The sequence below is a fragment of the Lonchura striata genome, chromosome 12 (genome assembly GCF_046129695.1).
Source record: "Lonchura striata isolate bLonStr1 chromosome 12, bLonStr1.mat, whole genome shotgun sequence".
Classification (NCBI taxonomy): domain Eukaryota; kingdom Metazoa; phylum Chordata; class Aves; order Passeriformes; family Estrildidae; genus Lonchura; species Lonchura striata.
Genome location: NC_134614.1, coordinates 5,820,199 through 5,839,712, shown reverse-complemented (window position 1 = coordinate 5,839,712; position 19,514 = coordinate 5,820,199). Strand labels below are relative to the sequence as shown.

At 39.8% G+C, this 19,514-nt stretch overlaps 1 protein-coding gene across 18 annotated transcripts in view; it reads left to right on the top strand.

Moving 5' to 3' along the window:
- Positions 1-19,514, top strand: part of ATP2B2 (ATPase plasma membrane Ca2+ transporting 2) — a 396,907-nt gene that overhangs the window by 290,034 nt on the left and 87,359 nt on the right. For 14 of the 18 annotated variants that reach the window (XM_031505904.2, XM_077786067.1, XM_077786058.1 and 11 more), the window contains 4 exons: positions 13,860-14,117; positions 15,108-15,233; positions 15,906-16,031; positions 19,353-19,445. In XM_031505904.2, coding sequence (XP_031361764.1) covers positions 13,860-14,117; positions 15,108-15,233; positions 15,906-16,031; positions 19,353-19,445 — 603 coding nt within the window. The remainder of the gene's footprint in view (positions 1-13,859; positions 14,118-15,107; positions 15,234-15,905; positions 16,032-19,352; positions 19,446-19,514) is intronic. The other 4 variants (XM_021530473.3, XM_021530474.3, XM_077786065.1 and 1 more) reach the window with 1 other exon arrangement.

Sequence of the window (19,514 nt, the reverse complement as noted above, 5' to 3'; positions counted from 1 at the left end):
TAAATGTGGGGTCTGCCTGGATCTGAGGCTTTGGGGAGCTGCCAGCCCCTGGGGGGTTCTTTGGGGGTGCTGACAGCCAGGGATGACGGGGAAGGGGGAGCAGGGCTCACCTGGCCATGGTCCTGACCCCATGGCCAGCCAGGAAGGCAGGGCAGTCCTGCAGGGTAGCCAGGCTGGGCTTCCCAGAGCTCCCCAGCATTCCCTAAATTAAGAATGATGCCAGGAGGAATGCTGGGTGGGTCAATCGGAGCACTCCAGCCTGGCAACACCAGCCTAAGGCCAGCGAGGCAGGAGATGATGAGCAAACCCAGCTGAGGGGATGCTGGAGGGGATTTGGTCCCTCCCACACTCAAAAAGCACCATCAGTACTTCAACCCTCCCTGTCAGACATTTATCAGAGTTATCTTTAAAAGATTCCAGCATGGAAACTCTCTGAATTCCCTGGATAATCAGTGTCCCTGCACCGAGACATTAATTCCTGGTGTGTAACTAGGGTGTCTCTTGTAATAATTTAAACTCAACGCTGCGTTTTGTGTTTTACAAGGATGTAAAGACCAATTTGTGGTGTTTTATTTCCAGCCATATTTTGTGTACTTGAAGTCAGCCTGATTATAAATACCAGGGAATAGCTGTTTGTGCCGACTTCCCCCTCTTCTTCTTTGGGGATTTGAAATTCAAGCAGCATGGCTGTAGTACAGAAAATGCAAATATTGCACTGAAGATGACAAAGAGAGCTAAAATATTACCTTAAAAATATTTACCTGTTTTTTGGAAAAAAAAAAAAAATCAGAATTCCCTCAAATCAATGGGAACACAAAAGCTCTGAAAACATCTTTATTATCAAAAGTTAATAGTTTATGAAATAAAATAATATAAAAGACAGGAATATTGAATGTTTTCTTATCTCATCATGATTTAAAACTAATTTTTAATTTGGCAGCTTTAAGATACCAATTAGTATTCAAATTTGCAGAATCTTTATGATGTGACTTTTTAAAGATGAAGTATTTCTGGATCAGGTTCTAGGATTATTTTATATTTGGAGTTGAGACAAATTGTGCTACATCCCAAAGTCTGCCTGTGCTTACAGTTCCTCACTGTTGGTGGGTTTGAATTAGAATGAAAAATTATTGCCCAGAAAAAATATTTAAGTACAGAAACAAACCAGAAATACCTTTTTGAACAGGAAGGCACTTTGCATATATGCATATTTTCATATATATATATATATATATATATATATATATATATATATAAACACACACATATATCTCTCTTATTAGAAAAGTAGCATTTAAACAAGTAATTTTGATTTCATTCTGTTCTGAACAAGTTCTGCCTTTTCTCTCCAGGAGATGCTGCTCCTCTTGTTTCAGTTATGTGTGGATATTTAATATGCAGAAAATAAAGAATGCACGTTCTAAATGGAGAGTATCCTGATTTCCTGCAGCTTTGGATATATCCATATGAACATTTTATATTGGAAAGGATGGATAAATATAATTGCCTGACAAAAGATTTAGAATTTGTCTCAGAATCCCATCTCCTGACTGTCCACAGTGGGGTTCACACTGAAGGTGTTTTTATGTGCATTTAGGGGGGATTTCATCCCATCCTTTAGGGTGAAAATAAACTGAATCCCAGAGTTCTGCCCTGTAAAACTGCTTTTACAGGGCCACACCAATGTTGGGATAACTTCTTGATGCCTGCTGCTGTAAGACATTATGGCAGAATTTTAAACTTTACTGAGCTTATTCCTCACCCCTTAAAATTTTCCAGCACGAAGGAATGGAGATGAGAAATGGGATGAAAGCAATAATAAACACTGCAGGTTATAAGGGGATTTTGTGGCTCAGCTCTCCAAATCTTCCCTATCTCCTTTTTTGCCTTGTCCTTTTTCCTTTTTCCTTTTTCTCCTTGTCCTGAGTTAGTCAGGGACAGCATCAGGAGAGGCCCAGGTGCTCCAGGACCGGATCCAAGGACAGTTGTTGAATTTTCTGGGATTGCAGGGTGTTTTTTGTTCTGTTTTTTGTTTAAGCTCCTCAATTGCAAATTTTCTTTATGAGTGCCTTTCCAGCTCTGAACCTCTGAAAACTCTGAATTACTCTTTAAGGACCTGTTAAATCTGTCACCTTTTCTCAGTACCCTCTCCCTGCAAGGTGGAAAAAGTTGGCAATTTCTCTCTAAATGGTCTGGGTGTGTGAAGTGTTTCAGACCTTGGAAAAGGTTTTTGCTAGCACACACAACCAAAGCAACTGCAATTATCCAGGAACTTTTAAGAGATGTTTGTGTGAGTGTGGTCAGGCATCACCGCTCCATCCTCTGCTCTTCTTGGGGTTTTAGAAGCTCCAGTGAAACATCTGTCAAGATTTCCAGGCAAAGTCAACCTTTTTTCAATCTTGTTTTTGCAAATTTTTGGTAGTATTTCTGTTAAATCCTGTCCATTAGACAGGATTTTTGATGCTTGTTTTAAAGCATCAAAAAAGAAAAGGAGACTATTTTTGGAAGCAAGCACATTTCATTTCTATCAGAACACAGAGGGTGATGGAACAGCACAAGCATCCATTTCTGAGGCAGATGCCACCCCAAAACCCTTTTCAGTGATTTGCTCTTTTCATCCCTGTGCTTCAGACAGAAAGGGAAGAGGCTCTGGGATAGGCACAGGACAGACAGCTCGGATCTGATTGTGCATTTGTGAGAGATTTGCTGTTCTCTGTCAATGTGAAACATTTTGCAGGGCTCTATTTAAAGCCGAGTGCCCCGATGAGAGCTGCTTTTTGGGAAACATCTCTTTATTTGCCCGGGTTTCTGTGTTTCCTGGGGCTCTCAGTGATCCGAGTGGGAGCTGAGGAAGTGCTCAGAGCCTCCTCTCCTTCCAGATGCACTTCCCAAATGCTGGAAGTGATGCCTTTTTGGGCTACCTGAAACCAGGGCCAGACTGAATTAGGGGAATAAAAGCAGTTGTATTTATTGAAGGGCCTTCAGGTGCATTTTGGGCAGATGACCCCCCCCCCAAAAAAAAAAAAAATGGACTACGGCTCATGGGTCTTTATCCTTTTATAAGTTTGGTCCATTTGCACTTTGGGGTTAATCTTCCCATTCCAGCTGCAGGTAATGCAGTCATTGAGCCCAGGTTTGCTCCCCAAGTCCCTTTTGTTCCCATCCCTGGGGCTGAGGCAGTGAGGTGTCCTTGAGTGCCAGGCCTGGAGAGGAATTGTTGGGAAAGCTGCAGCTGGCACCGTGTGTGGGGTTTGGAGTTACACACTGAAGAGCTGCAGGATTGCAAATAGATGGAAAATAGAAAAGCTGAAATCCTAAAGCATCAGAAATTGTCAGGGATTGCTCCATGAGAAATGGGAGCGTTCTTCCTGTTTTTAGAGCCCAACTGCACCTTTACCTCTGACATGTCTGCTTAGCTGCAGCTCCATGCCAGAGCTCACCCTGGGTCAGGGGTGGCTCCGTGTGCTGGAAAAGTCTCTCCTCCAACCCGAGCTTCCAAAGAAAGGCTCAGCAGTCTCTTGTTTGGTCTCATGGTTTTTTATTGCAAGTTATCTCAAAGATTTTCTTCTGGGGCTGCTGTGGTTTGCTCACAGCTCAGGCAGAGGCACACACACACCCTGACATCCTCTCTGACCCCGACTGCTTCTTCTCTCCCTGCCAGGGCTGCTGCTGTCTTTTATATGGTACATTACGTGTTACATGGTTACAGTTTTTCCCCAATGCCTATTACCTATATTAAATGGTGCTTTTCTATCTTTTATATGGTACATTACGTGTTACATGGTTACAGTTTTTCCCAATGTCTATTACCTATATTAAATGGTGCTTTTCTATCTTTTATATGGTACATTACGTGTTACATGTTTGCAGTTTTTCCCCAATGCCTGTTACCTATATTAAATGGTGATTTTCTATCTTTTATATGGTACATTACGTGTTACATGGTTACAGTTTTTCCCAATGCCTATTACCTATATTAAATGGTGCTTTTCTATCTTTTCTATGGTACATTACGTGTTACATGGTTACAGTTTTTCCCCAATGCCTGTTACCTGTATTAAATGGTGCTTTTCTACTCTAAACCAATCTGTGAGTGCCAACATCACCAGAACATGGAGATGAGGAAGAAGAAAGAGGGAGGACAGGGCAGGCCCAAATCCCAAATCCATCTTAAAACCTCTGACCCCCATGTACAAAACCAAAACTCCCCTGTACAGCACTCAAAAATTCTTCCCTTTGCTTTGTGACTACTTCTACTCTAACATCTAAACTTTTGTGACTTCTTGTTCTTCCTGCAAGGTTGGTAAATCGTTCCATGGTTCAAACCCAAAATCACAGCTGTTTGCAGCTGCCTGCCAGGGTCTCAGATGCTTCTGACCTGGACCCAGAACATCCAAAAATGTCTGAGGGACATTTTGAGTTCCGACAGCTCCAAACCTAGCAGATTCTCCTGATATTATATATATTTTTTTCCTACATCCATTTGTGTTCAAAAAGACAACTTTATCCCAGGAGCTGCAGCGTTCCCTCTGCCATTTATTTTTATTTCCTAATAGCAAGGTTAGAATTCTAAATCAAACTTAATTAAACTTTTCCAAGTGAGTAAATGTCAACATATGGACAGCCACTTCCCTGCTAATATCAAGCTAACAGAAATTCTAATTTCTAATTGGTTTTATTCCTAATGATTTGTTTGCATTGGCACAATAACCTATTCTAAATGTGGGCTTGCAACATGTGATCATGAAAAAAAAGGGATTTATTTCCCTCCTTCTTTTACTCTGATCTAACCAATGACATTTATTAGTGTTCTATCCACAGCTCTGGGATCACAGTTCCCTATGTTGCTAATTCAATTTAGTCTGTACATCTTTCAAACAGAGTTTGTGTTTTACATTGATTTTTTTTCATAGTTATGACATGTAAACAGCCTAATCTGAAGGGGATCCCTTATTTGTGCTGTGTGTTCTTCATTGCTGTCAGTTGGTTTTTGATGAAGTCTGAACTTAAAACACTTTCCTGGTAGAGTTTCTGGGGGTATAAAGACTAGTTGCTGAACCAGATTTCTCAATGTATTTTTATTCTGCACGGGAACTGAGCTGAGGTTGCTCAGCTTTTTCCATTAAAAACCCTGAGAAAAAGAGCCTAAAACTATTTAAGGTTAAGACCATGTGCACCTGTTCTGCATTCTTGGAATAGTGACTTAAAGTTGGAGAATTTTGTAGCTCTATTTTTATATATCCTGCATGAATACAAAGAAAGCTTCAACTTTTGCCAGAATTTTCCTTGTGGACATTAATATTTGTACTGAAATGAAAAGCAATGTCAGAATCACTTGTTACTGACAAATGTATTTTTATATTTGACTTTTTTCCACTTTTTTGACAGAGAGAGTTAAATAATATGAAGTATATTTCTTTATGGAATAGTTGTAGCTCATACTAAGAGCTCCTTTTTTTTGAGAGGAGGTCACTGTAACAATTATCCCAGCACAGCCTTCCTTGCACTATGGAATATATTGTCCTGTAATTTTGGCTCATAACCTCTCAATTCCTCAAATAATTTTTACTTACAGAATTTTAATGAGGAATTATTTTGTCTTTTTTAAATATAAAGTATTTTTTTGCTTGTTTAGCAGTGCCTGTGAGGCTGTTTATAGTTGTTATTATGAGGATAAACACTCTTGTGTAAAAGCACTTTTTCTGCAAATTCCTGCTGGACTGCAGAAATTTAAGTGAATGCAATTGCTCTTTTCTAGGTGTTTTGATGAAGGTATATTTCACTGGCCGTTTTAGAATATGTCCCTCTTGATTTTTGCCATATTCTAAAATGCTTGCAAAGAGCTGCTTCTAGACTGAGATTGTATGAAATTTTATTAGTAGAAATTGTCTTTTCTGAAGCCTCCCATTCTAAAATCCTTGATTCTTAATTTTCTGCCTTCCTGCTTGGATATCCAGCCAGCCTGTCTGTCTTTATGACTTTCTCTTTCCTCTGTGTTGATCCCATCACCTTTGGAATGAGAAAACAAATGAGGTCCTGCTCATCCAGCACTGCTTGGGGTTTTTTGAATCAATTGATATTTTTGTTGTGATGTGGAGTTTTTAATTTTCATTTATTTTATATTGGTTTTTATTTATTTTCATTTTTCATGTATGTTTCATTTTTTAAATTTCTTTTATACTGGTTTTTATTTATTACAATCTGGTGTTGCCCCACTCATCAGAGTCTCCATTCTGTGGGGTTCCCCACACCAGGTCAGCTTTGGGAGCCAATTCCTGTCTGCATGACAGAAGTTTAGTCTCAAGCTCGTGTCAGTAACAACACATTGAGAACATGTACAGTGCAAAATGTGCACTTTTTTGTCATGTGGGCCCTGCAGATTAAATAATTATTTCCTAATGCAAAGTGACCTACATCTGCTTTCTACAAATCTGTGCTGGGCTGCAAAATCTGAGGTCCCCCGGATGCCTTCCCTTCAGGAGAGATGTGCAGATCTCTGACAAAACTTTTGGATATTGCACATCACACATTGCCAGGCTGCCAGGCACAACTCAGCTCTCAGCTGGGGACAGCAGGGAATGAGATTTAGAACTTTGGGACAGCATAAAAAAATCTTCTCACATATTTTCCAGGAAGACATCCTCCAGAAATATTAATTCTGCAAGTAGGACTCGGTGAGGACGTGACCTTGCAAGTCAAGTGGTTGAATAACTGCACTTGAATCCTTGTTAATAAACACAGAACAACTTTTCAAGGTCTGGTTCCTCCATTTGGAACCCATGTTCTACCTTTGGAATATGAGGTTTTATTTACCTGACATCTCTCGCTTGGAGCAATATAAGTGAAGCTACAACAACCCAACATCAAGGTTTTTCTCTTGCAATTCCTATCAACAGGACTCTTGATGAAAATTCCCCTTTTTTTTGCCTTTCTCTATTTTTTCTCTGGCAAAAAAAGGAAACAAAATTGAATAGAAACATTGTAGAAGTAGTTGCTTGGTCCTTTGGTGCAGTGAGGACCCATCTCACTGCCTGATCTCTCCAAAATGAATTTCCTTGGAGATGCCAGGCAGAGAATCCTGCTTGACACATCCCATCTCCTGAAGTGGAGGGAACATGTCAATTAACATCCCTGTGCTATGACTGTTTGTGATCAGGCTGAAGAACGTGTGAATATATATATAAATCTATGCTTACAGGGGCCCCAGATTAGTTTCCTTGCATATAGATGCCAAAAAAGTGTAAATATTTAATAGCAAGCTCTGGAGCTGGCAGTTACATAACAAACCCACAGGGACAGCAGCTCTTTGCTTCCCCCTCCCTGCCCCCCTGGAGCCCTTACATAACAAACTGATGGATCATAAAGCAACGAATTCTAATATTGGGCTCAAAGTCGTGTCCAAAAGTGGCTTTTAGTGAATGTCCAAACCCCCTGACTGAGGATGTTTGTAGGGTAATTTTGTCACCCCCATACCTCCCTCCTGTGGGGCAGGAAGGAGTGTGGGTTTGGAGAGTCTGTCTGTGCAGACTTCCCCCTCTTTTTCTTTGGGGATTTGAGATTCAAACAGCATGGCAATAGTACAGAAAATGCAAATATTGCACTGAAGCTTACAAGGAGAGCTAAAGTATTACCTTAAAAATATTTACTTGCTTTTTGAAAAAAGAAAAAAAAAAACTAAATTCCCTCAAATCAATGGGAACCCAAAAGCTCTGAAAGCATCTTTATTATAAAAGTTTATAGCTTATGAAATAAAATAATATAATAGAATATTTTCTTATCTCACCAAGATTTAAAACTAATTTTTAATTTGGCAGCTTTAAGATACCAATTAGTGCTCAAATTCGCAGAATCTTTATCATGCGACTTTTTAAAGATGAAGTATTTCTGGATCAGGTTCTATTATTTTATAATTGGATTATTTTCTAGCTGGAGTTGACCTTGCAGGTAACTTGGAAATGTTTGTCAGGGCTGACTAAAGCCTGGGAGGGAGCGAGGGCAAGGCAGAAATGTTGAAGTGGCAGTGATTTCTGCCCCTTTGCTGAGCCAGCCCTGTGCCTGCTGCTCTGCCCTCGTGGGACGTGATTCAACATCTGCTGATGCATCCTCAGCGAGGAGGATTCGGGCAGGAATGGTGCTGCCAACCACTCCTGGGACTCCTTGTGTAGCAAAAGACACCACACGAGGAGGAACCTGCAGAAATAAGCACTGCAGTGTTTGTTACAGCTTTAAAAGCCTTGTTAAAGAGGGGGATTTATGGGTTTTTTCGCATGATTTTCGGGTTATTGTTCCTTTTCTTACACAGCTAAATGCATTTGTGAAGTTAGGATCATCAGTGGTGCTGTTGGGAAGCAGAGCTGATGACAAAGCTGTAACTTCGAGCTGCTCAATTTGCTTTAATAACATCAGTGCTGGAGCTGCAGAGAGGGAAAAAATGTCTTTAGAGAAAGAGATTCAATAAAAAGTTTTTATCGGGGAGCTGTTGTCTTTCTGATGACAAAACCAGTTTGACTGACTAAAAAAAATTACCTCTGGGGGTGTGAGGAGATTTTCCTAGGGAATTTAAATGCCACAAGGTATTCTCAGCTTAAAAATAGCAGTGTGTAGGTTGAAATGAGTAGCTGAGAGGTTTGTGCTGTAGGTTGGAATTTAGGAATACAGATGTTCCCAGATTTTTAAAAATGTGCTTTTTCTGATTTAAAAATTATCATGCTGCAGCTCAGGACCGTATAGTTTGTAATTATAATCATTATGTTATTCAAAGCAGCTTAAAGAATCTCCTGATAGCTGTTTGAAATTTTAAGCAGATATTCTTTTTAGCTGCACTGAGCCCATGTGCTTCCTCCTGTATCTGCCCAGATTTGGTTGATATCAGGAGAAATACACATTGAAATGGTGAAAAAGCATTTCAGATCCAACAGGACATGAGCCTGGCAAGCTGTCAGGTGTTGCTGTCTGGCTTTTTGTGGACTTCTATTAATTCCCTTTCTTGCTTGCTAGTTTTCACTAAATTGAAATGATTAATAACAGCCACCAGATTATTACCTCGTGCTGCCTCTTGCTCACTGTTCCTGAAGTGCTTTAACCTGTTCTTGTGTCTCCTCCTCTCCTCCTTCCCATTTTCACAAGCACATTCCAGTTTTTTCTAACTTTCCCTTTAATAACCTGTTCCTTTTTTTTTTTTTTTTTTTCCTAAACCCTCTCATATAATTAAATTCTGCTCATGCAGAGTACATTTCTCAGGCCAGTTGTGAATTTTCTTGAGATGAAATGCAGCCCAGGTGAGTGCCTGGGAGTTTGCTCAGCCCCCCAGGCTCCTGGGCAGGTTTGGAGCCCTCCAGTCCCTGCAGGGATGGAAATCCAGCTGCTGCCACCTCAGCTGGGCTCACTGCGTGTGATGTGTGGCACAACTTCCCTATTCTTGACTTTCCTTTGGATTTTTCCTTCCTTTCATCTCCCCTCTGTAGAAAACTTCTTCACCAGCTTTGCTGAACTATTTCTGGCCCCTTTTTTAGCTTTTAAAAGTTCTGCTCTACTTCCACAAGGTTCTGGAAATGTCCTTTCAGATATTTTATGGGCACAAAAGTCCCCTTTGTCCCTTTTTGTGTTTCTGAGCCTTTTTGGAGGCTGTGCTGCCAGGTTCTCCCTCTCCTGGGGAGTTCCAGCTCACCTGGGTGCTCTTTTTGGGATAAGGTGATCCATTTTAGGGCTCCATCTGCTTTTTCAGTGCCAGACTTGTATGTCTTCAGCACCTCATTTTCAAGCCCTGCACATTTTCTGTCCCCAGAGGCTCAGACTTTGTCCATGGCACACAGGAGAAAGAGCTCCGTGTTTTAAACTTGTTTACCTCTCTGCATTTGGATTTTCTCACAGACAGGGCCTCTGCTAAAGGTAATTTAAGATGAGAACATCACAATTCTCTGTCTTGGAATAAAACCCTGCCAGAAATCACATCTGCATATTAATAACTCTTTTGTGGTGCTTTTCACTCGGTGCATTTCAATAAATGCTCAGGCAGATTTTTGGGTAGCATTGAGAGCCACGTGCTCTCTGTGAAAGCAGAACAGCAATCTTATACCTCAACATGATTTTTTCAAGCTTATATGAACATTTTAAATAAATATTATGTGCTTTAAACTCAGTTTTGCTACTTAGGTGTATTAATATGACGTATTTTGTTAATATTTCTTATTTTCTCCTTATCTGTAAGGTCAATTCTGGGTCACATTACACTGAAATAAGTACAGATAATCTAAATATAGAGTTAACAAGTTTGTATCTTTTTCCCCTATAAATACATAGTTTCTCTCTGTAAATCCATGTAAGTCTTCCTATAATTTCTAGAAAACTGTAACAGCAGAAAAAAATATTTAAAACCCAATTGTTTTTCTGTAACTTGATAAGATAACATTAAACAGACTCAAGCCAATGGAGATGCAGGTTTCCTTTAATTTTTTTTTTCCTATTTAAAGGAACACCTCTAAAACAGTTTGGAAGAAAGAACACCACATAATTCAAGTAAATATTTCCTGACAGCTGGGTCATCTTGTAAAGGGCAGAGGTTGCATTTTAAAATCTTGCTTTTCATATTAAAAAAAAAAAAAATCTGCTTGGAAATCTGGCTCTTGTAAGAAGCAGGTCGTTTTCTGTTAGAGTTTATTCCTAGAAAAAGAACATTTTGCATTAATTTGTGTAGCACTTTTATCCCATCTCCTTTCTGTGGAGTGTAAAATGCAAAGGCAAAATTTTGGGAAATTCTGATGGTCTGATTGACTTCTCACCTGGGCCAGGGGATCCCCTGGTGTTTTAGAGGGGCCACATTGAATCTCAACAATTAACAGCTCAAAAATCAACTCAGAATTTCCTCCAGCTCTCTCAAATAATTCAGGTTCTGATGAGGTCTGGCAATTAATTCCTCTACTCCTAAAATTCCTTCCTACCTTCAAACACCTCTGCTCCACTGAATTTATCATTGTCAGATGAAAGGAACAGAAAATAAAACTAAATGCATTTAAAATTTTGTTGTTTTCATTGGGTTGTGGAGGATTGTCTCAGGATTTTGAGTCATAAACATATTTTTTTATTCAGTGTGGAAGCTTGTCAGATTTAGGGACACCTTCCAAAAACTTGATCTAAGTTCAATCTGTTTCCTTCAGATTTTCTTTCATTGTTACAAACAATTTTTTCAGCCAGAATAAAAAGTTTTCAGCTGAAAAGTGAAATATTTTATTTGGTTGTGCTTAATCTACAAGGTATCTACAGGTAAGTCCTTTTATGTTAATGATAATATTTTGTATTATTTGCATGCTCCATGGTACCATTTATGTCAACATGGAGATCAGTTCTGACAAGACAAACACAAAATTAACGTCACTGCTCAAGTCAAGGAATATATTTATTTTTCACCTGATTTTGCTTAATCAAGATTATTTTTTTTTTAAACTGAAGAGTCTTGGAAATATTACTCTGCAGCAGCTCTTTGTAATTTTGTACAAGCTGGGCTAAATTTCAACCATCTGAAAAGCAAATAAAATCAGTGTTTGACTGTGGCTAGACCAGGCCATGTTTCTTTTGTGAGAAATAGAAGAGGAGGTTTGCTATTAAAAATCAGAATATTCATCATATTTAATTCTAAGTCTTATCTAATGAAAAAAGGAGAGTGAATTCTGGTGTTACATCTGCTGAAACAGAAGTACTTGCACTAGGAAACCATTTAAAACGATCAGGACAAAATTGAATCTGCTGATTTGGAAAAGGAATCTAAAAATCCAAGACAGCGCAGTTGAGATGATTAAGGTTAAACAGAGCAAAATTCCTTAGTCCTTCCCAAAGCCCCCATTCTGCCGCAGGAGGAAGTTGCAGGGTTGGATTCCGAGTTGCATTTGAAGCTGGTAATGAGCAGCTGAAGGCACTGAACTTAAAAAGTTTCTTAATTTCTTCCTTGAGTTAATTTCTCAATTTCTTCTTAGTTTCTTCTCAGTTTCTTCTTAGTTTCCTAGTTAGTTTTCTTAGTTTCTTCCTTGAGAAAGTGGTTTTAGTGAGGTTCTTGTGCTGAAGGTTTGGGTGGGCCAGCAGTGGAAGGAGATCCCTGCCAGGAGATGCCTTGGGAGCAGCCTTTGCCTCAGAAACTCAGTGTAAACTACAGAGAATTTGGCTAAAAACTCCCTTCATTTTTATTTTCTTCCTCTCTTGGTGGCTGTTCAGACTCATCTTTCCTCCTTTGACTTTTGGTAGTTTTGTTATTGTTCACATGCAAGAGTAATTACTCAATTGGTAATGGATTATGATGCTCCAGTTTGTAATTTAAATACAAAAATCAACCTGGCTGTAAATTCTCTCCGGTGAGAGGTGATGAATAAACCAAATTAAACTTCAGTCAGAGGTGGAAGTGAAGCTGCTGAAGCCCCTGGTACCTGGGTAAGGTGGAGAAGTGATGTCAAATTCCTGCCTGGTCCCATTCTTCATGGAAAATTGGAGCAATTCTTCCCAGACCCCTCAGGAGAGGAGGCTCTGCTGGCCAGGCTGAGGTCTCCTCTCTCCCACCTGCTGGGGTTTCTCTGGATTGTGACTCTGGAATGTGCCCTTGCCTGTCCAGTATTTCTCCCAGGTGCTCTTTAAGTAAAAAGGAGAGCTATGCCACTTTCCTTTAGTGAATATTATCTATTTAAATTTTTATTGCATTCAACTTTGAAATAAATAATTAGCAGATGTATATAAATTAATTCAGAATTAACAATTCAGAACAGAGTGGTTCTCTTAATACTGTTTTGCCTTTGGCAGCAATAATGTACTTGCAGTTCTAGAAGCATCCCACTGCATTTCTGTGTAGGGAAGACTGATGAATTAATACTGGAATTGTTTTTACTCAGTGTTCCTTAATACATTCATTATCAAATTGAAATGCTGATAAACTCAGTTGACCCCAGTATTTTTTTAATGAGTGTTCCCTGTAAGTGTGTTTAGTTGAGAACATTTAGAAATTGTGTTGAAAATTGTTTTAAAAAATTGTGTTATAATGGTTTAATTTAATCTGGTAGGGTGTTAATGTGAATTTAATGCCATTGTTTTGCATTATTTAATGTCATTCATTGTTTTAGTCCTTCCTGTCACTTTCAGTATTATTCTTATTCTTATCCTGCAGTTTTGGTGGCTCAGGCGAAGCTCAGAGTCCTCTATCACATAACATAATTTCTCCTTTCATTTGTTTAATCTGGGTTCAGCAAAGATGGGTTGCTCAGTAGAAAATTTAAAAGGATTAAGATTTTTGTCAATTTATTTCATTTCTCTTATCCACAGAAAAAAAAAAAAAAATTATTATTTGTCATTTTTCTCCACTCTGCCACATTTCATCAGCAGGCAGTGTTTGGAAAAGCAGCTCCATCCCCTCCCCTTTACTGTAAATATAGGTGAACTTAATGGGAAGAAATTATGATGTCTGACTCAATTCAGAAGGTTGAATGATTTCTTTATTATAACTATGTTAAAATACATTAATATACTATATAAAAGGAGGATACTATAATTACATACTACTTTCTCTGACTGTAACTGTAACACAACTCATGACCCTCTCCTGACAGTCCAGACACAGCTGGACTGGATTGGCCATCAGGCTCAAACAATCCTCACCAGAATCCAACCAAGCACTCACCCCAGGTAAACAATTCTCCAAATAAATTCAACATTGGAAAAACAAGGAGCAAAAATAGAAATTGTTTTGTCTTTCATTTCTCTCTGTGCACCTCTATGAAAAATCCTGAGAGGGAGAGAAATGTGCCTGCCGCACCCCCTTGTTGTGTCAGAAATTCCATTTCTTGTGGTACATCCAACACTCCCTAAACTGCTCCTTTCCATCTCTGCAGGGTGTGGTACTGCTACAGGGGGAGCTGAGGATGAGGGGGAGGCCGAAGCTGGCTGGATTGAAGGTGCTGCCATCCTGCTGTCTGTCATCTGTGTTGTCCTGGTCACTGCCTTCAACGACTGGAGCAAGGAGAAGCAGTTCCGGGGGCTGCAGAGCCGCATCGAGCAGGAGCAGAAGTTCACCGTGGTGCGAGGGGGACAGGTCATCCAGATCCCCGTGGCAGAGATCGTGGTCGGGGACATTGCACAGGTCAAATATGGTGAGTGCACGGCCTTTGGGACCTTGGTTTGCTCTGCTGGCCCTTCCCAGCAGGATGGACACGCTCCACTGGCAGGGTTACGGCAGGTTTGGATGGCAGAAAAGTCACCCTTGGCCACGCTGAGGTGACACCTGAGCTGTCAGGGCAAAAGGAGAGCAAAATAAAGACCTGCTGTAAAGCTGCTAAGAAACCAATTTAGTTAGTGTAAACATCTTTCACTGACCAGGAGAAGGACTGGTCAGTTTACTAGCTCCTTCTAGTTTTCTGTATTTGTCCTTCCAGTTTCCTGTATTCGTTCATACAATTATTCAGATTTATTACATTATTCAGATTTATTTATTTTTATTTCTGTCTGGTTAGGGGCAAGAGGAAGTGTTTTTAAATGTTATGTAGAAGGGAATTGGGCCTCTGTGATCGCCTCACGAGTTGCTTCAGACCCAGATTGATCCCCCAGATCAGCTGCCTGACAATTCCATGCCACAGGGAAAGCCCTGTGCTCCAGTGGAGTGAAAGACTCCTGCAGGAACTCTGGGTGCTCTGGAGCAAGTTATTAATTCCAGCAATATCCCTCTTCCATCAGCCAGCATATTTCTCCTGGACTTACCTAAGGGCTCCCTGAAGGGGAAGGGGAAAGGGCAGCTCAGCTGTTAATTAGCTGCTGTTAATTCCTATGCAGTCTGATGGAGAAACCTTCAGGTGATGTGAGGAGCACTTCCCTGCCAAACCCCCATCATGGAGATGTCCACTGTGTGTTAAATGTGCTGCATTTGGACTCTGGGATAGCACAAAGCAGAACATGTTTGCAATAAAAGGCCTTTCCTTGCTGGATTGCAGTGCTGTGGTTCACGTGGGCAGAATCAGGAGTAATTCCTTCCCTTCTCTTTCATTTCACCTTTTAATGCAATTAATTGTGATTTTTATAACAAAACTCACCATGTAATTCTAAAAGCAATCTCATGGAGGTTTTCCATCGCCACGTTCTGACCACAGGTGACCTTCTACCTGCTGATGGGATATTTATTCAAGGAAATGATCTCAAAATCGATGAGAGCTCCTTGACTGGAGAGTCCGACCAGGTCCGCAAGTCCGTGGACAAAGACCCAATGCTGCTGTCAGGTAAAACCTGCCCCATCCCCCCTGCCCTGCCCTCTCCAGCTAAGGCTGGGCTCTGCTGGGAGCCTCTTCTCCTGGGAAAGCTGCTCTGGGAGCGTAGGAGCCAATGGCACTTCTTGGAGGATATTTTTATCCACCTTTGTCATCCAATTCAGAAGAAGATTCCCTCAGAACAAAGCACAGGGATGCAAGTAGCAAATCCTTAATTAAAAGGTATTTGGAAATTGTGGCACATCTTAAAGGAAGCTCTGATAAATTTCTGAGGAAGGTTTCAGCGCTTTTCCTTTCCCACTGAACCAACCAAGTCTCTGCTGGCTTTTAAAGATATCTTCTGATCTTTAGGTTTGAATTGAATTTATTTTGGGTTTTTTTTTACCTAATTGGTGTATTTGTGATGTCTTGATGAAACTGTTTTCTTGCAGAAGATAAACTCTATTAGTGACAATATTTCTTTTAAAAAGAGAATCTGATGGTGATGGATGTGCTGCCCGAGGTTTGTGCTTAAGCATTAATTCTTGTTTGAGAATAATGCACAACAGGGTTTATTTTGGTTATGTGGTGATATCCCCCTCAATATAGCTTTATAAAGTGCAGCAAATCTCTCTCAATACAGTCAGAAAACATAATTTTTTACATTTATTTTAGCTCTCTGTAACCTTTCTTGCCTCTTTTCAGGCACCCATGTCATGGAAGGCTCTGGGAGGATGCTGGTGACTGCTGTGGGGGTGAATTCTCAGACTGGCATCATCTTCACTCTGCTGGGAGCTGGGGGAGAAGAGGAGGAGAAGAAAGACAAGAAAGGTAAATCTCCCAACACCAGGATGCTCCAGAGAAAGCTCCTGGGCTTTGTGCAGCCAGAGCTCTCCTCCGCTTTTGACAAATAAATGTGATTTTTCAAACTGCCTTTTTTTTTTTTATGACACATTTTTATCATCACATGTCACACAGAAAAACAGCAGAAGCTGTTAGCCAATAAATCCATTGGATAACAAGATGTTTTTCCAGTGTGAAACTGCAGGCTCCCAGTCCATACTGAAATGCAAGGGAACAGCTGGGCATGCTCCAGTTGCTGTGGCTTCTCTACATGAATCCATGCTCACCTACAGTTTGATAAGATTTTGTGCTTTTCTACCAATTCAATTCTTTTTCCCCAGGGAAAAAAACCCCTTGGCCATGGAAATAGCATCTGTGTTGGAGCTTCAGGACTGAAATAAAGATAAGCTGTGGCTCTTTGCTAGCCTGGTTGTTTAATGTCAGTGACTGACTTGAGAGGCATTTTAATTTCTTCAGGTGTAAAGGTCGAGTTAAGAATAGTAAAAGCCAAGAATGTAGCAGTAAATGTTAGCAGACAGTTTTACTTTCATGTCCTGCATCAGTTAATGAAATCAAGAAGCCTCTTTGGGCTTTTCACCTTATTACAGTGTGATGTCACAAGCATTTGCTAATTTATGGGCTGCACACTAAGCAGAAACATGATTTAATGTCTGTCCTTGCCAGTTTTTCTTCACCCAGTCTTGTAAATGGTTCTGCTTCCACAATTTCATTCCAAGTCTGTCCTAGGAATAGTTGTCTTTCAGACATGATTAAGGGCCAATTAATACAGGTTTTTCAGACATTTCTGCTCTTTCCAGTGGTTTTCACTATTAATTAAAAAAGCAGTTAAAGCTTTACTGAACATTTTATTTGCTATCTGTCAGGCAATATGATTCCACCTTTCTTTTTCTTTCCATCTTTTTATATGAAGTTGGAGAGAGGAAGGCCAAATTCAAATGGTTTTTAAGACCTACAATTTCCATTTCTGAGTATGTTCAACAAGTGTCTGTCTTTGACTCCCTGCTGCTTTGAGGAAATCTCTTTTTACTAAATGAAATGTTTACCATTTCGTTTCTGCACAGAAATGCTCAATAGCTGCCGGCCATGGGAGTTCCAGGAGAATTAAAATGAGAAAAGACTGAAACTTCACAAAGCAAAACTCTTTCATGGCAGGCTAGTTTTGAGCAGCACCTTGGGGTTTGCTTTTGCTGTCCTTCAGAGCCTTTGTGTGCTCTGGAGGAGAGGAGGAGCAGCTTCACCCCTGTGTGATGTGAGAGCTCCCTGGGCTGGGTTTAACTGGGCTGGCCTCCCTAGGCTGTGCTCAGGACACTGGTGCCTCTCTCAGGTTTCACTGGGAAGAGCCTGGAAAGGCAGGAAAAAAAGAGAAATCAGGGAGTTTTCACCACTTTGTGGCTGTAACTTAGCCAGAGACAGAGATTCTTACAGAGGTGTGTTAGAATTTGGATGCAGACACAGAATTTAATTGAACATTGCTCTGTAGAAACAGCTAGAATATAAAGAACCCATAAAATAGAGAATTCCTCCACATTTTCTGATGCAGTTTTGTGCTCGTGCCTGGACAGAGCTGGTGGCAGATGGAGGCACCAACTCAAAACCTCTGGTACATAAACCTGCAGTTCTCAGAAATCCTGCCCCTTTCAGTCCGTGTGGGTGTGTGCTTTTATTGTTCATTAACACTTTAAAAATCATCATGCAGGTGTGAAACAGGAGGAGGAACAGCAGCTTCCAGGTAGAGTAAGAATTATATCCCATCCAATGGTGCAAATCAGGGGGGAACTGCTGATTGAAATAATCATCTTTGAATCAGTCAAGTTGAAATTAAAAAAAAAAAAATTATTTCAAATCAACAAGATTGCTGGTGCCAAATCTTTTGGTGTGCAGGCATTGTTAGTGTTGCAAATCTTCCCGTTCAGCTGGAATAATCAGCTGTTCTCCAGAAGTAAATTGCAAAGTATTTAATGTGGAATACTTGATTTGCTGTTAGCAGCTCTCGCTGTGCTGGTTGGGGTGGGGATCCAAACGGAATAAAGAGCAAGGACGAGTCACCAAAACAGTTTAAGTAGTTGCCACCACAGTAATCAAATTTGCAATTGAAATTTTCCTGAATGCAGTTGCACAGGGTGTGTTTTTAAATCCTGGGAGCTGTTTATTTTTTTCTCCCAATTTGCCATTTGTAAATAAAATCAGCCCATTCTTCTGCAGTACCAACCCAGTACAGCACGAAATAATCCCTGTGGGGCAAGGACTGGAGCAGCTTGAAACTCTAGGTCAGGATTCATGGGAGGACTTGATTCTGTTGTGAGCAATTCACCACCAGAAACAAAACAAAATAAATTTCAGCTATTATTTGCAGAGACTAATTTTATTAAACTTTATTATAAAAAAACATAGTAAAATGATAAAACCTTCTTTAAGCTTTTCACCTTCCTGTGAGGAAAGATTTCTTGTCCAATTTTCTCTAATATGTGAATAATAACTGAAAAGAAGAAGAGGTTTTCTTTTCTGATTCTTCTTTAATGTTATCACAAACCAGGAAATTTATCATGTCTGTTATCTGGATTTAAAATAACTCCTTATTCTCCTCAAGACTATATTTGCCTTTCCCACATAAAATATAGGAAAATTCCATGTTTCTACTCAGATCAATGTACATTTTACCTGGGTGATGGCAGGGCATGGATTGAGCCCTGTTAGATTGGGATGCACCAGTGATTATCAATCATAATGTGCAAAATTATTTAAAACATAAAATAATTACTACTGTACTATGTAGAAGTATGTACAGATATAGATATAAAACATTTTTAAATGCAAATTTTAAAGCTACACATGCACTGTGTAAATTAACACCAAAAGAAACATTTCAGCCACTTAAAAAGTGCATAAATTACATTAAAATACAAAAAATAATATATAAAAGAACTAAAGAAATGCACACAGGACTCTGTACAGTCTGTTTTCACCAACTCCTTTAACTTCGCTAAATGTGTTTCATATTTATTTCTCTTTTATTATTATTATTATTAATATTGTTATTATTATTATCATAGTTTTCAGCTTACTTTGTGACTCCTTCCCAATGCCACATTGCTTTGGAAATTTGTGTTAATTAATTTCATACTCTTTGATTTTGGGAGCAAACAAAGCCACGAAGGCTTTTCGCTCTGTCACGTGCATTCGTTCGCGTTGCTGTTATTATTTATTTATTATTTGCTGTTTTGTTTTTGTGTGTTTTTTTTGTTTGTTTTGTTGTTTTGTTTTTTTTTTTTATCCATTATTGCTCAGTAGATTCTTCCCATCCCTCCTCCCACCCTCCTCCAGCCACAGATGGTGCAGCAGGTGCAAATGCCACTGATAATGCAAATGCCAGCTTAGTCAATGGTACGTCACAACCCCCAGCTTGTCTGATTTGATGGATTTCTCTCCTGACTGTGTCAAATTCCCTCTCCC